This window comes from Bactrocera tryoni, chromosome 1 (genome assembly GCF_016617805.1).
Source record: "Bactrocera tryoni isolate S06 chromosome 1, CSIRO_BtryS06_freeze2, whole genome shotgun sequence".
Classification (NCBI taxonomy): Eukaryota; Metazoa; Arthropoda; class Insecta; order Diptera; family Tephritidae; genus Bactrocera; species Bactrocera tryoni.
In genome coordinates, this window is record NC_052499.1 from 27241930 (window position 1) to 27256017 (window position 14088).

Below are 14088 nucleotides of genomic sequence, written 5' to 3' on the forward strand. Positions count from 1 at the left end.
TTTATTAAAAATCAAAAAATTACATACTCATAATTGTTGTTGTAAACGCAGCTTACCGCTATAATATAACAGTTGTTATATTTACAACGTCGTTATATGAGCATATACATATAATTTCTTTTACAAATAGTTTAGCAATAAATAATTTTTTTGTATAAAAGTAAAACCAAAGAATCAGTAAATAAGGTTTTGACTTGACAGAAATTTGAAAAAAATTAAAAGTAATGACAGCGTGTAGATCAAGTTCCAATCATATCTCCTTGTAGTGACCATCACTAATTTTGGGAGATTCATCTAAAATCAATCGAAACGTGGCCCGCCCTTAATCAGTTTAATGTATATACCTTCTAAACCACTAAAGATACAACAACCAAATTCGCCTATCGCAAATATTATACAAATATATACTCCTACCGACAGTGTGAAAATGGATGAAATCGGTGATAACGCTGCACACTCCCCGCATAACGGTACTGTTAAAAACAAATATAGCGCGATATTTCAATTACTAAATACGCCAGAGACATTAAACTTTACCCACCATATTGTATGAGGGGTCTTTAAAGTGCCGGGGTCAAAATTGGTCGATGCGCGTAGCATCGCCCAGTTTTAGGTGAAATCACATGTCTCAAGACTCACCCGACCAAAGATAGTAGTATGTCTGTGTGCTACAAATGGGTTGAATCTGGTTAATACTTCCCTTACCCACCATATACCTAATAAATAGATTCAAACTTCCGTAGGTGACGTATTTTTCTTATAACAGTGCAGTGCAAAACTCGCCTTAGATCCCATATAACTAACCAGCGTTATGTATCTGAAGGCACTTCAGTGGATCCTGCAAGTTTCAAGAGTATAAAATGTTCGATTACACCTCAACTTAGCCCTTCCTTACTTGTAAATAAGTCAGTTTTAAAAATTTTCACTTACTGAAATTTATTTTTTATTATGTAATGTACAAAATATTTGTTTTCAGCAATTCAATAATGAACAAAAAATCATCGAAAACAAAGAAAAACACTAGGCGAAGCATTAACACAGACATTTACATAAGTCTGGACGAGTATTATCTTTAAGATATTCATATAACAAATAACAATTTTGTAACTACTTAATGTATATAATCGATAATTTCTAACAATAACTGTTGTTTTATTTTGTATACTTTTCATGCACGCTCATCGTTAATGTGAAACCCATTTAAAATATCAGTAATTTTGAATCCATCCGACTTTGATTATCTACTCACAAAAGGCAATAATAGCGCTCCAATTGATCGCAGTTCAATATTACTGAAATTCGATCCGTTGCTCGGCGTGCCAGTACCTGCAAATCAAGTGCAACAACAAAAAACAACAAAGCAAACACCACAAATATTACAAAACATTTTAGGCGATAATGCAACTAACTTAAGTCCTACACTCGAAGAGGACGAGCACTCATCATCAGCGTCCACATCATCAATTAGCAATAATCAATCGTTTGTCGTTGAGACAGATAATAAAAGGAAATCTGACGAAGAGGAGAGTGCCAAGTCAAAACAAAACTTGATTAAGATTTCGGCAGAGAAGCAGCAACGCCAGCAACAACAACATCAACAACCAACTGTTTTAAAGGTGAATATGGATAGTTTTAACCAAACCGAAAGAATTTAATGAATATATACTTTTTTTTAATACATAGAAGCATGACAGTATGAGTGTCGACGTGATTAAGGATATGAATATCGACAACGATTGTAACAAATCCTTTGAGAATTCAAAGTAAGTGAAAATTGGAAAAAAATTTTACAGAATGCTAAGCGCCGGTTTATAATATCTAGATTATTAGAATATACGTAGGTAAATTGCAATTAGAAAACACGGTCGAAGCTTAATATATAATTATATTAATTAATTATAATTATTTTCTTATAACGGTGCACATTTGTGCTTAGAATGAATAAAATTAGGATGAAATTTCGCCCCTAGACCCCATTTAACTAACAAGCTTTATGTACTTGAAGGTACTTCTTGACTTTAATCCTTGCTGGTTGCAAGAGTATAAAATGTTCGGTTAGTTAGTTAGCTCTTCCTTACTTGTTATTGTTATTGTTGTAGCGTTAGAAAGTAAAGTAATTTCGAAGAATGGCGTCGAGTTGAAAGACCTCGACGGGATAAAAGTCCGCTTCTGTTCCGATTACATAGACTTGACTGTTGTGGGAACGAATATTCGCCGTATTCGCTGCGTTGTTTGAGCTCTGCTCTCTTATTAAAAAATTTACATTTGATATTTCATTGATTAACAGATATAACATTTTTTACTTTAAATATGACAATTTATTTAACCTAGTTGGCTCAGATTTGAAGATTTATTGACTTGTATCTTTTTTAAAAACAATTGTTGGCCCAGCGCTACATCCTAATGTTTAATCGGAAAACGCACTTTTCTTTTTCACTATATTAAAAGTCGATTCTATTTATTTTTACTTACCATATACGATTCGAACTAATCTTACTATTTCTTACCGCTACTAGCTCACAACCCGATGAAAAACAAATTAACTACAAAATGGATGAACTCGAGAAGAAAATTAAAAACGAAGTGTAAGTCATTGCCCTTTAATAAAAATTCAAATTCAAAGATGAATTTATCAGTGGCGCTCTTGCTAAACGCTGTAGGTGGAGCGCTGAAATAAAACAGGAAAATAAAATATTAAGCTAATTTTCACTATATTTGGCATATCTGCCAGTTGCCGTTTTAATTTGACCGCAAGCTTTTGTATTTTTCAATAATATTTATGCTTCGCTAATAATTGCTTTATTCATTGCCTTTTTTAGACTCAAAACAGAAGATATCGAAAAGAAATTGAAAGAAGCTGAACAGCGTGAGGAGGCATTAATCAAACGGATAACGGAAAAAGACAAAACCATAACAAAAATGACGTAAGTGCCTAATATGCAACCGCCCACACATTATGTATTTTAATTAATCATATTTGCCTCTTTGCTAATGCGTACAAATATTTCACTTCTTGAATATGTTCCTTTGCACATGTACAAAAATAAAATCCAATTCGACAACTTTGGGGCGCAGCGGTGTCATTGAAGCGTACGAAAAAGCAATTGCTGAGCTAATCGCTGAAAAAGAGCAATTATTGCAAAGCTACGAGAAACAGTTGGCGGAGGTCAAGGCGGATCGCGACTCGAATTATCAACATCTCACGTCACTCGAAACGACATTTGCTGATCTGCATGTGTAAGAAAGCCTGGCTTTATTTGTGTTATTTTTACTCAAGTATCTGAATCTTTCTTTTTCAATCAACTAAACAGCAAATATGGCAAAAGTAAGGAAATGACGCTGCAGCTGAAGGCAGACGAAGAGGCTTTAGTGGTAGAGAAGAGGCAAATACTGGAAAATTTACGACTTCAAGAGCAGCGATATGAAAAAATGAAGAATCATGCGATGCAACAGTTGGAAATGTGAGCTAAGCCTCTGCGAATAACAACCAATTTTAGTGTGTCTATAATAATCTCTATCTCTTGTATTACTTGTCACACAGCGCCAATAAAAAGCTCGAATCGCTTAATAAAGAGCACAGTATCGAGACGACAAAACTGAAAGCACTACTCAAAAAGGAGGAAATCTCGCGTGCCTCTATCAATGAGCAATTACAGCAAAAGTCCAGAGAAAATGCGGAGCTGGTTAAGATATGTGATGAACTAATTAATGGCCAGGGAAGTTAAGTGATTTCAGCGCTCAACGTCGGCAATGCAGCGACCTATGTATATCAAATGTTTGACCGATTTGCATATACTCTCAATTGATGTATGTGTGTTTTGTACTTGTTATGTATGAGCTAAGCCTAAATAGCGTAGCATTACATTGCATTACAATTACTCGTTATTAATAATTATTTAGTTGCCTGATTAGCAAGCAATGGCGGCATAGTACAGTGTTCGTATGCGCACGTACATACGTGCGAGTGTGACGCTCAAAGGCCAGATGCGCTTAAGAAATGCATTCATTCAGTTCGCAGTCATTCACAAACAGTTGTGTGTTTAATTTAAGAATTTTGTATAATTTCATTTTCTTTTTTAATTTTCCATTGACATTCACAATGATTTGTATTGCACTTCTTTGCCGCATATAAGTAATAATTGTTAAGTAATTTTTTTATGTGAAAATATGTAGGCAAATGAGTTAACAAATCCGCAAGTTACTTCGTGGAAATCAATAAACACACATAAACAAACATTTAAACACGAATATTATTACCTCGAAACATATGTACATGCATGGAAAGAGGCAAACAAAAAATATACTATCATAACTTACTATGTGTTATGTACTGTAATTGTAGATTCTCTTTATTAATTTGCATAGTTATGCTGTGAATATACTGATATGAATTTCACTTCAAAGAAAACTAACTGTACAATCTCTTTAAATCTTAATTTTTTTTATAAAAAATCAAAATGTTTAGAATTAATTTGTATTAAATTGTATTAATTTATTAATGTTTAGTTTTCCATCATACTGCCGAGCCTAAAATACATAGCTAACATTGGAAATATTAAATCGAATTTTATTCTGCTGTTTTTATACTAAAATTATTGTTACATGGACTTTAGTTAAGGCGTCGTCTATGAAATACACAGTTTAACGATACTCCACAACAATAAACTAGTAAAAACCGTTAGTTTTGTTGCGTGCTGCAATTTTCAAGCTTCTTTTGCTTCATATGCCACAAGCTTTGAAATCAGTTAGTATTAACACGCTGTGTAATTATGTTGTTTATGAAGTCATTGTTCCGAATATTTCACTCTCAATTTTATCTAAGAAAAATGGAAGTAGTATGATAGCAGCGAACATAGCGAATATCTATACAAAGTTATTAGTTAATACGCTTTTCTTCTAATTTTTCAGTATTTTATGTATAAGGCCGATATGTTTCTGCATGTAACAAGTCTTCAAGAATTCAAGTTTTCACTTTTTAAATTGAAAAGTAAAACGTTGAAATTTCTAACGACTTGTACTCGTTATTGTTATTCTAATATAAAATTATTTGCTTTATTTTATTATTATTTATTTATTTTATTATTATTAGTTGTATGTTTCGCACTTGTAACTCATAATAATTAATTTTAATTATTTTTTAACAAATTACTAATACATCCAGCGTGCATACATACACACATAAGATGAAAAATAGTTTAATCTCGAATATATCTTCCAAAATAGTTTACAACAACACGTAAGCAAAAGTATAAACTTTTATAAAATTATCTAAACAAACACACTTCTGAAGATGAAGATGTACTTTAATACTTAGAAACAGCACACACGCACACACTGAAGTCAAAAGTCTCATTTACATAAACGTTTGGCTTTGTCGACTTAATTTATTTGCGAGAATGTGGAACTTAAATGTGCCCATATCGTAAACGGCTTAAATCTTCATAACACAACACTGTAATAGATATGTATATTTAGATTGTATCTATTGGCCTACAAATATAAACATCTCTACATATATAATTTTCTTTAATGCAAAAGACTTGCGCGAAATTACTGCAAGTGAAATGAAAAATAAAGAAATATTTTTTTAAGATACTAAACTAAAAACAAAAATACACAATTACATATAACCTAACATAAATATGTATGAACCAATGCAAAATGAAGCGCTATGTAAGATTTTGTAATAATTTAAGTCAACGCTTTTGGATTGCTTTATTAAACATATGCACTGTATATGTGTGTGAGTTTTCTATCGGATTCGCAGTTTGGTTGAATCTATTCGCTATAAAATCGTGGGGAGAATAGATGGTGAATTGAATATTTAAGAGGAAATGAATTGTATTTAAGTATTAATAATAATGAAAGTAATACAGTATGCCTAAACTGAATTGCACATTGTAGTTGACCTAAGAGAGACATAAATAAGTTAAAAGTTGATTTAATTGTGGATGATATTATAAAAAAAATTAACATTAATATATACTTATATACAATCACAGATTTTAGTATCTTTTAATTTCGAACAACTGGTAATACAACCGATGGCAAATTTGAACTTTCGAAAACCTTCGAAAATTGTGAGTTTATTTGTAATTTTGTATTAGGTTGGTGTCATGCTCATGTTAAATGGCAAATGGGTAAATCCGCCCCCTTTTTTGGAATTCCTTAATTTTCTATTCGTCTGCCTATTGGAAAGGAAATATGCATGTTTTTCTTAAAAAAAAAATATCAAGTGAAGCAAACGCATTACGCACGCATACACTTCTCATGTAGTCCCACTGTTTAGTCACATCATCAAGCATAATGACTCACCTGCAGAGGCAATATTAATTGCCCACCAACTGTCAAATCTCCCAATTTAATGAAGATGACCAAAATTTATGAAATGGATGGAATGGAAAAAAGTAGAAAATATACTCTTTTGAACGAATTTTTCAGAAGATAAGGGTTTGTTTCCTGTTTTCTTCAAGAGTGGAGAGGAATTTTAATGAAGATTCTTCTTTTGGGGGAAGGTTATTCTGAGTTGAGGCACAAAAAATATTGTGCGCTAATTACACTGGATGTGAAGAATGAGTTCAACTCCGCAAAGTGGGCAAAAATAATCAAAACTCTATATGAAATACGCGCACCCCACTATCTCGTAAATATTATAATGAGCTACTTCGAAAATAGGAGATTGTTATTCGACACGGACGAGGGCACTCAGAGCTACACTATTTTGAGTGGAGTACCGCAAGGCTCGGTACTTCCCTCTCCCATGAAGTAATACTTAGTCTGTGGGAGAGTGGGAGAGATATCAGTTGGGATTAGGTTATGTTTAACGGATCAAAGTCCCGCACTCCGGCTTTCGATGCTTCCTCCTATAAAAAAATTGTTGTTTTGTACAAGCAGCAGGTATTCGACATTTGTTTGTTTGTAGATTTTTACTCCATTCTCTACGTAAACTTTTGTTGTTATTATAAAAATATTTAAACATGTTGTTATTATAAGAATATTTAAACATTTCCAGCTAAAATATTTATTAGCTGGAACCTACTTACCGACGCTATTTCGGGAATGATTATTTCATGATATCACATGCCACACAAGAACATTGCCAACCTTAATGGCAATATAAGTATTTAAAAGATTGCTAACAATTTACATTGCCTGTGGAGATGCAGCGTTAAGAATTACTAATAACATAGTATTATATAATTTTTTCATGAGTATTTCATTAAGAACTTAGCGTCTATATCAACAACAGAGGCATTTGATCATGAACTTTGACAGTAAAGTAGTGTTAATCACAGGAGCCAGCTCCGGTATTGGTGCAGCTGCTGCAGTAAAATTCGCCGAATTGGGAGCTTTACTAATTCTAAATGGTCGTAATGAGGAAAATTTGAAGTCCGTAGCAGAACGGTGCTCTGCCGTTGGTAAGGAGCCACATTTGGTCATAGCAGATATATCAAAGGAAGATGACACGGAACGACTTTGGCAGGAAACTTTAAAGAAATATAACAAGCTGGACGTATTGGTTAACAATGCTGGCATCATAGAAATAGGTAGTATAGAGAATACTAGCCTCGGACAATATGATCGTGTGATGAACACCAATTTACGTGCTGTGTATCATCTAACAATGTTGGCTGTACCGGAATTGGTAAAATCAAAAGGGAATATCGTAAATGTATCAAGTGTGAATGGCATACGTTCATTCCCCGGTGTACTAGCATACAATATTTCTAAAATGGGCTTGGATCAATTCACTCGATGCATCGCTCTGGAACTTGCTCCAAAAGGTGTTCGAGCAAATTGTGTTAATCCTGGAGTAGTTGTCACAAATATACACAAACGCGGCGGCATGGATGAAGAAACATACCAAAAGTTTTTGGAACATTCCAAAACTACACACGCTCTAGGTCGACCTGGTACCGTAGAAGAGGTAGCAAATGCAATTGCATTTTTGGCCAGCGACTTGGCCACTTTTACGACCGGCACTAGTTTATCAGTAGATGGAGGACGTCACGCAATGTGTCCACGGTGATCTGAACACATGTGCTTAATGTGCCGTAATTTGTTTTTTTTCCTATGAATTTGTTTTAGTTTTTAGAGGCGTTATGTATATATGTACATATGTATGTTAAAATAATGTGGAAATAAAATATGATTTTTTTATTCAATTAGTGGTTTCATATTGTCGCAATAAGTTAAAAGCTATAACGAAACGAAAACATAGCTTAGGGGACTTACAACTTGTCAACGCATCGCAAAATCAAAAGTCGAACTTTTATACTACCTTAAACCATTCATTGTTGGAATAAATTTTTATACAGGTTGATCTTCATCAAGGTCATTGCTGGATTGCATACAAATATAAGGGTTATCTATGTATAAGTTTACGCAAATATTATTCCTGTATACAACTGCTGTTATAACTGACATTGTAGAAACCTACAAGTAACGCCCGGAACACATAGAGCGCGACAGACTACAAGCGACATCTGTCAAATTTTAAAATACACACGTTCTTATGGACACAGTTATTTAGACAGCTGTACGACTGCAGGCTCTCAGTTGTCGCTCTCGCTAATTTAAAAATATTTTAAAATTTTCCGACGACAGTAGAAAGAAGAGGATGCCATTAATATGTAAAATGTAAACTTATTCAAAGCTCTAACAAACCAGACGTTATTTTACAAATAAAAGCATAAAATAGCTTTGTTATATCATTTGTAATAACAATTTATAATTTAAAACAAATAAATTTACCTATTTGCTTATTTTTTGCATAAAAAATTGCACTTTGAACAAAATATTAAAATTTCATTCAAGTGAAAGGTATTAGTATGGCCACAACGAAATTGTGTACATGCAAGACATGTGTTGTCTTGTGTACATGCCGGCCAATGTTATGTCGCTGCCTTCTTACAAATGTTCATGTAAAAGGATTCACGGCGCCATTTTCAGTTCACTCCATATAATAAATAACCACTATTTAGTAATTTTTATACGTACTAAATGATGGGTGTTGGGTTGATAAATGCCCAAAAATTGTTATTTTGTTCGATCTGGCCATAATGGAAAGACAGACTGCAAACTACATCTGTCAAATATTAAAATACACACGTAACAAATTAACACTTACCGATCCAAACGGGGTTAGATCGCTGAAAAAACAGCCCTTGGTCGGATGAAATCCGAGTCAATTCCGGTGCGTAGAACCGGCTGTCGTGGGAATCGACCTACGATGACGAAGTATTTTTTCGTTTTATCTGACAGCGTAAGGTTAAGAAGTTCATTTCTTATTTTGTCTTATGGCATATTTGAAATGATGTTTCTTCGAAAATCATTCGCTTACAACGGATAAAACGACTTCTGAGTGGTGATTCTAATTAAAAAAAAAAAAAAAAATACACACGTTCTTATGGGCAGTGCTATTTTTACAGCTGCACGACTACACGACTGCAGGCCGACAGTTGTCGTTCTCGCTAACTTCAATATCCTCCTATATTTGCCAACGACAGTACGACGACAGTAGAGTTGACAGTAGAATTGAAGATAGAGAGATGAGGTAGAGTGGTGATGCCACTAATATGTAAAATGTAAAATTATTCACAGCTCTAACAAACTTGACGTTATTTTACAAATAAAAGCATAAAATAGCTATATTATAGCTCTATTATATCATTTGTAATAACAATTGATAATTTAAAGCAAAAATATTTATCTATTTACTTATTTTTTGCATAAAAAGTTTAATTTTGAACAAAATATTAAAATTTCATTGAAGTGAAAGGAATTAGTATGGCCACAACGAAATTGTATACATACAAAATGGACAACTGCGTTGTTTTGTGTACATGCCGGCCATTGTGTTGTTGTTGCTTCTCAAAATGTACATGTAGTAAGATGAACAACGACGTTTTAAGTTCACTGTCGTGCTGCTGCAGTCTGTCGCAGTCATTGTGTTCACCACTAATGAAAGGTTTCAAAGCAACAGGTTTATTTTCTGTTAACAGATCAAAACAACCCTCCTACTGCTTTAAGCCGAAACTACATAACTCGCGTAAGCATGTGCGTACGTTTGACAAATGAGTGGAATACACATCTTATGTGTTAAGCTCCATAGTCATATAAATTTAAATTTTTGCTGTTATTATGGTAACGGCACAAGTAATTTCGAGGCATGATGTCATGTTGACAATCCTTGGGAGGACAAAATTCGGAACGTTTCGGTTAGAATAGATTAGAAAATATTTGAGGCTTTGCACTGCGACCTATGTCTTTTCCTATATCACATATGGTCACAAAGGCGCAGTACTCTGAGCAATTCCAGAAGCTTGCTGGCTCGACTGAGGTGATGTGATCCATGTCCGAAGATGGATCCTAGGGCCTTGAGCCTTTTTCTACAAATTGCTGGACAATCTAGAATTGCTGGAGTTTCCTGTTCCACGTCAACAAACAAGCAGTTCGCGCAAGAGACTATGCCCATATTATAAAATTTATCTTGACCATATCCTTAAAACTTACACGGTTGTACACTTCCAGTAGTAGCTTGGCGTGGCGCATTCCTGGCGCCTGCTGCCAGTACCGTTATCTCCTTTATGGGCTGGGGTCCCACCGCAATGCACAGTTGTGGTCCCATCAACCTGGACGCTGCCGCAGAATGGGCTAATTGATCGGTCAACTCATTGCCGGCTACCCGTTTATGCCCCGGCACCGAGATCAGGTGTACACGGTTGCAAACTGATAGGCAGTTCAACCTTCCTCTACTAAAAGCGATTTGACCTCATAAGCTGAAATCGCTTTTAGCGCCGCTTGACTATCGCTGAGTATAGCAATATGCTGGTTGCAATGGAGATTTGTTTCTGTACACTGACTTCTGTTTGAAAGATGCTCGGAAAACGAACCATTGGTATGGATAGTTTGGTATGCGGTCCCACAATGCCTGCTTCAATGCCTTCTCGTGTTTTCGAACCGTCAGCGTACCACTTGATGGTTCTGCTCCTCAGTACTAGGTCAAGCGTGGAATCACTGATCTCCATTCTGTGGGCAGTCCCTCGCAATACCAAGACAAATCCTACTCTCCCCACAGTGGTTTCAGCTATCCTAGTACGCAGTACAGCCTTTATCCATCTGCATACTAGAGCCGTCGCATTCCTTTTCTCCAGAAGCGTGCGACGAATTGTACGTTCGGAGTCAAGAAAGACGCATATCGCAAGCTCGTGATTTTCCAGCGAGTTCTGAAGTTCAGTCGTGAGATGGTAAAGAGCAGAGTTAGTGGATCTGCCTGCTTTATATTCGTGCTGACTGGCGGTAGGGGTGCGATTATCAGCCCCTTCGATCTTATATAATTGTCTGCAATATTTTCCATTGCTTTTAGCATGAAAGAAGTAAGACTAATTGTCCTGAACGATTTGGCGAGCGAGTAGTCCCTCCTTCTTACCTTGGAGATGAAGATTACGAACATTATTATTCGCAATTCTGGAATATACGCCATCGTAAGACTATCCCTACAAGGTGTAGCAAGAGATCTTACATACCTTGTTGCAAAAGTGCTGGAAAGATGCTGTCAGCCCCTGGTGTATAGCTCAAGAAGAAGGTCAGTGCCCACTTGATTGACCCTGCAGTGAATAAATTCCTTGCAGCCGTCCAATCTGAGGGATAAGGCTTATATGCGATCATTGGTAGAATTTGGTCAGCCCGAACCATCTCCGGGAAGTGCGCAAGCAGGAGTGCCATTACCCTATGCTCTGCGCTGCTGCTATAGGTCCCAGTCTTTTAATGGATAATATCTACACAAAGCCGTGTGCAGTCTAGCTGCCGTAAGAGCCGAGGAGACGTTGCTCACTCAGTTTATATTTTGCACTAGAATTTCCCTAAATACATCTCAGTTCGTACTACTAACCGGTCATGTATTCATTGCTTAAGGTTATGTCAAGGATCACCCTTTGAGTAATGTTTATGAAGATGGATTCGCAGTCCACATTCTCGATGCTTGCATTGGTACCTTTTACAAATTTAAGAAGAGACTCACCCCTCATCTCTGGAGGTGCAGCCCTTTCGCTACTACGCCTCTCCGACAAGGTTGCGTTAACCAGGTGACGCCTCCGATTCCAGCGGAGAGAAGTGGACGCGGAGTTGGCAACTGCGTTCCTTGACGCGGTAAGGCCACCGCTACTTCACAAGGCGGACCGGTATTAAGAAGGCTCCGTTAGCATCCAGCCAAATTTATCTCCTGGCTACAAATTATCCAATGGGCACGGGAGTCGCATAACACCCTGGATTAGGAGGTGGCAGCTCTTGGTTGATTGTAATTTTGCTAATTATTTCTTTTCTAAAATAGATGCCACACCCGACAAACTTGTAAGCATATCAAGAGTAAAAACTCAAAAATTTACACTAGTTAATTTCACTACAAACATACCGAAAACACATTATTGAAACTCAAGTTGAAATTTTGAATTTTGTGTGCAACATGCTACGTTACGCTTTCTCATACAATTACGCGTATTATGTAGTTTTAGCTTTACAGCAGTTGTATTTGAAAACAGCTGATGATCCAAAATAAGAATGTCTAAAAAGAGATGCAATAATAATGTACAGAAATAAACAAAAGTAACACTTATCTCCCGGTAATTTACATAATGATCAGTTCAGATTTTGTTATCAACATTAAACCATGAACTTTGCGGGAAAAGTTGTGCTTATCACTGGAGCAAGTTCTGGGATAGGAGCAGCTACAGCAATAAAATTTGCAAAATTAGGCGCCTTACTCGCTCTAAATGGACGCAATGCCGAGAATTTGAAAGCTGTAGCAAGCCAATGTTCCTGCGTTGGTAAGGAACCTATTTTAGTTTTGGGCGACATTTCCAAAGAAGCTGATACAGAAAGGGTTTGGCATGAGACGTTACAAAAATACAAAAAGTTGAATGTATTAGTTAACAATGCAGGTATAATTGAGACCGGTAGTATTGAAAACACCAACCTAGAACAATATGATCGTGTGATGAACACCAATTTACGAGCTATATACCACCTAACAATGTTAGCCGTACCTGAACTGATTAAAAGCAAAGGCAATATTGTAAATGTTTCCAGCGTAAATGGAATACGTTCATTTCCGGGTGTGCTAGCTTACAATATTTCGAAGATGGGAGTAGATCAATTTACAAGGTGTGTTGCTTTGGAATTGGCCGCCAAGGGTGTGCGTGTGAATTGTGTTAATCCTGGTGTTACCGTTACTAATTTACACAAGCGCGGCGGTATGGATGAAGAAACATATAAAAAGTTTTTAGAACATTCGCAAACAACACATGCTCTAGGTCGGCCTGGCACAGCAGATGAAGTGGCAAATGCAATCTCTTTTTTGGCTAGTGATTTGGCCACTTTCACGACTGGTGTAAGCTTGGCTGTAGATGGCGGTCGACATGCTATGTGCCCTCGATAATGGAGTAATGTAACAGAAAATTGCATTTATTTTTCTGGTTTTTATAATAAATTGTATTTTCTTGTTAAAAAAGTTTTGTACTTTCCTTGATACCGCAAATAAAAAGTATACATACATCTACATAAATAAATTATTTATCAGCAAATACAATGTTAGCTGAACCAACAGTGAAGAATATAAATACTATTGAGTTTCTCTCTGTCAAAACAAAAAACACCGGCACGTTCCTAAATACAAACTCGTATATTTAGTAGCGCAAATGTTTATTATGTTCTGTGTTTGTATAACAAATGAATTTTCTCGATTTATATTTGCACTGTCGTTTCAAAAAATTTAATTTTAAGTTTTTATATATACGTACTTATGTACATATGTATATTCGTTATATACACATATGCAGCAGAGCATATTATTTTATTTTTTATTCCATTAGTGTCGCTTGTGGAAAATCTGCTTGCCAAATTGTCAAACAAAACAAGTTTATCAAAATATCATTGAGCGTAAAAATAGCCAAAAACAATGGCAGGCGAGAGTGTGAAAAGTTGCTTTAACAAACTATCTACACGTACATTTATTTGTTATTCAGTAGTTCAAAATCTTGCTATACTTGAATAGTGTGTTTATATGTATGGTATGCACTAATCAATACAGTA

The 14088-nt window shown here is 35.6% G+C and overlaps 3 protein-coding genes across 7 annotated transcripts in view; all 3 read left to right on the top strand.

Annotated features, from left to right (window-relative positions):
* Positions 1–4242, top strand: part of LOC120766684 (transforming acidic coiled-coil-containing protein 1) — a 30862-nt gene extending 26620 nt beyond the window's left edge. For all 5 annotated transcript variants that reach the window (XM_040092328.1, XM_040092325.1, XM_040092326.1 and 2 more), the window contains 7 exons: positions 1213–1616; positions 1684–1763; positions 2517–2585; positions 2820–2924; positions 3076–3237; positions 3312–3461; positions 3542–4242. In XM_040092328.1, coding sequence (XP_039948262.1) covers positions 1213–1616; positions 1684–1763; positions 2517–2585; positions 2820–2924; positions 3076–3237; positions 3312–3461; positions 3542–3725 — 1154 coding nt within the window. In that variant the 3' untranslated portion in view covers positions 3726–4242. The remainder of the gene's footprint in view (positions 1–1212; positions 1617–1683; positions 1764–2516; positions 2586–2819; positions 2925–3075; positions 3238–3311; positions 3462–3541) is intronic.
* Positions 4243–7211: 2969 nt separating this feature from the next.
* Positions 7212–8130, top strand: LOC120766685 (3-oxoacyl-[acyl-carrier-protein] reductase FabG-like). The gene has a single exon (XM_040092330.1). The coding sequence runs from the start codon at positions 7262–7264 to the stop codon at positions 8027–8029; it is 768 nt and encodes a 255-aa protein (XP_039948264.1). The 5' UTR covers positions 7212–7261; the 3' UTR covers positions 8030–8130.
* Positions 8131–12603: 4473 nt separating this feature from the next.
* On the top strand, positions 12604–13616 carry LOC120766634 (3-oxoacyl-[acyl-carrier-protein] reductase FabG-like). Its single transcript, XM_040092252.1, has one exon. It carries the CDS (start codon positions 12668–12670, stop codon positions 13433–13435), a length of 768 nt encoding a protein of 255 aa, XP_039948186.1. The 5' UTR covers positions 12604–12667; the 3' UTR covers positions 13436–13616.
* Positions 13617–14088: the final 472 nt, after the last annotated feature.

What these genes read in the sequence shown, in the direction of transcription:
- LOC120766685 (XM_040092330.1), top strand. Translation starts at nt 7,262, where the DNA reads ATGAACTTTGACAGTAAAGTAGTGTTAATCACAGGAGCCAGCTCCGGT.
- LOC120766634 (XM_040092252.1), top strand. Translation starts at nt 12,668, where the DNA reads ATGAACTTTGCGGGAAAAGTTGTGCTTATCACTGGAGCAAGTTCTGGG.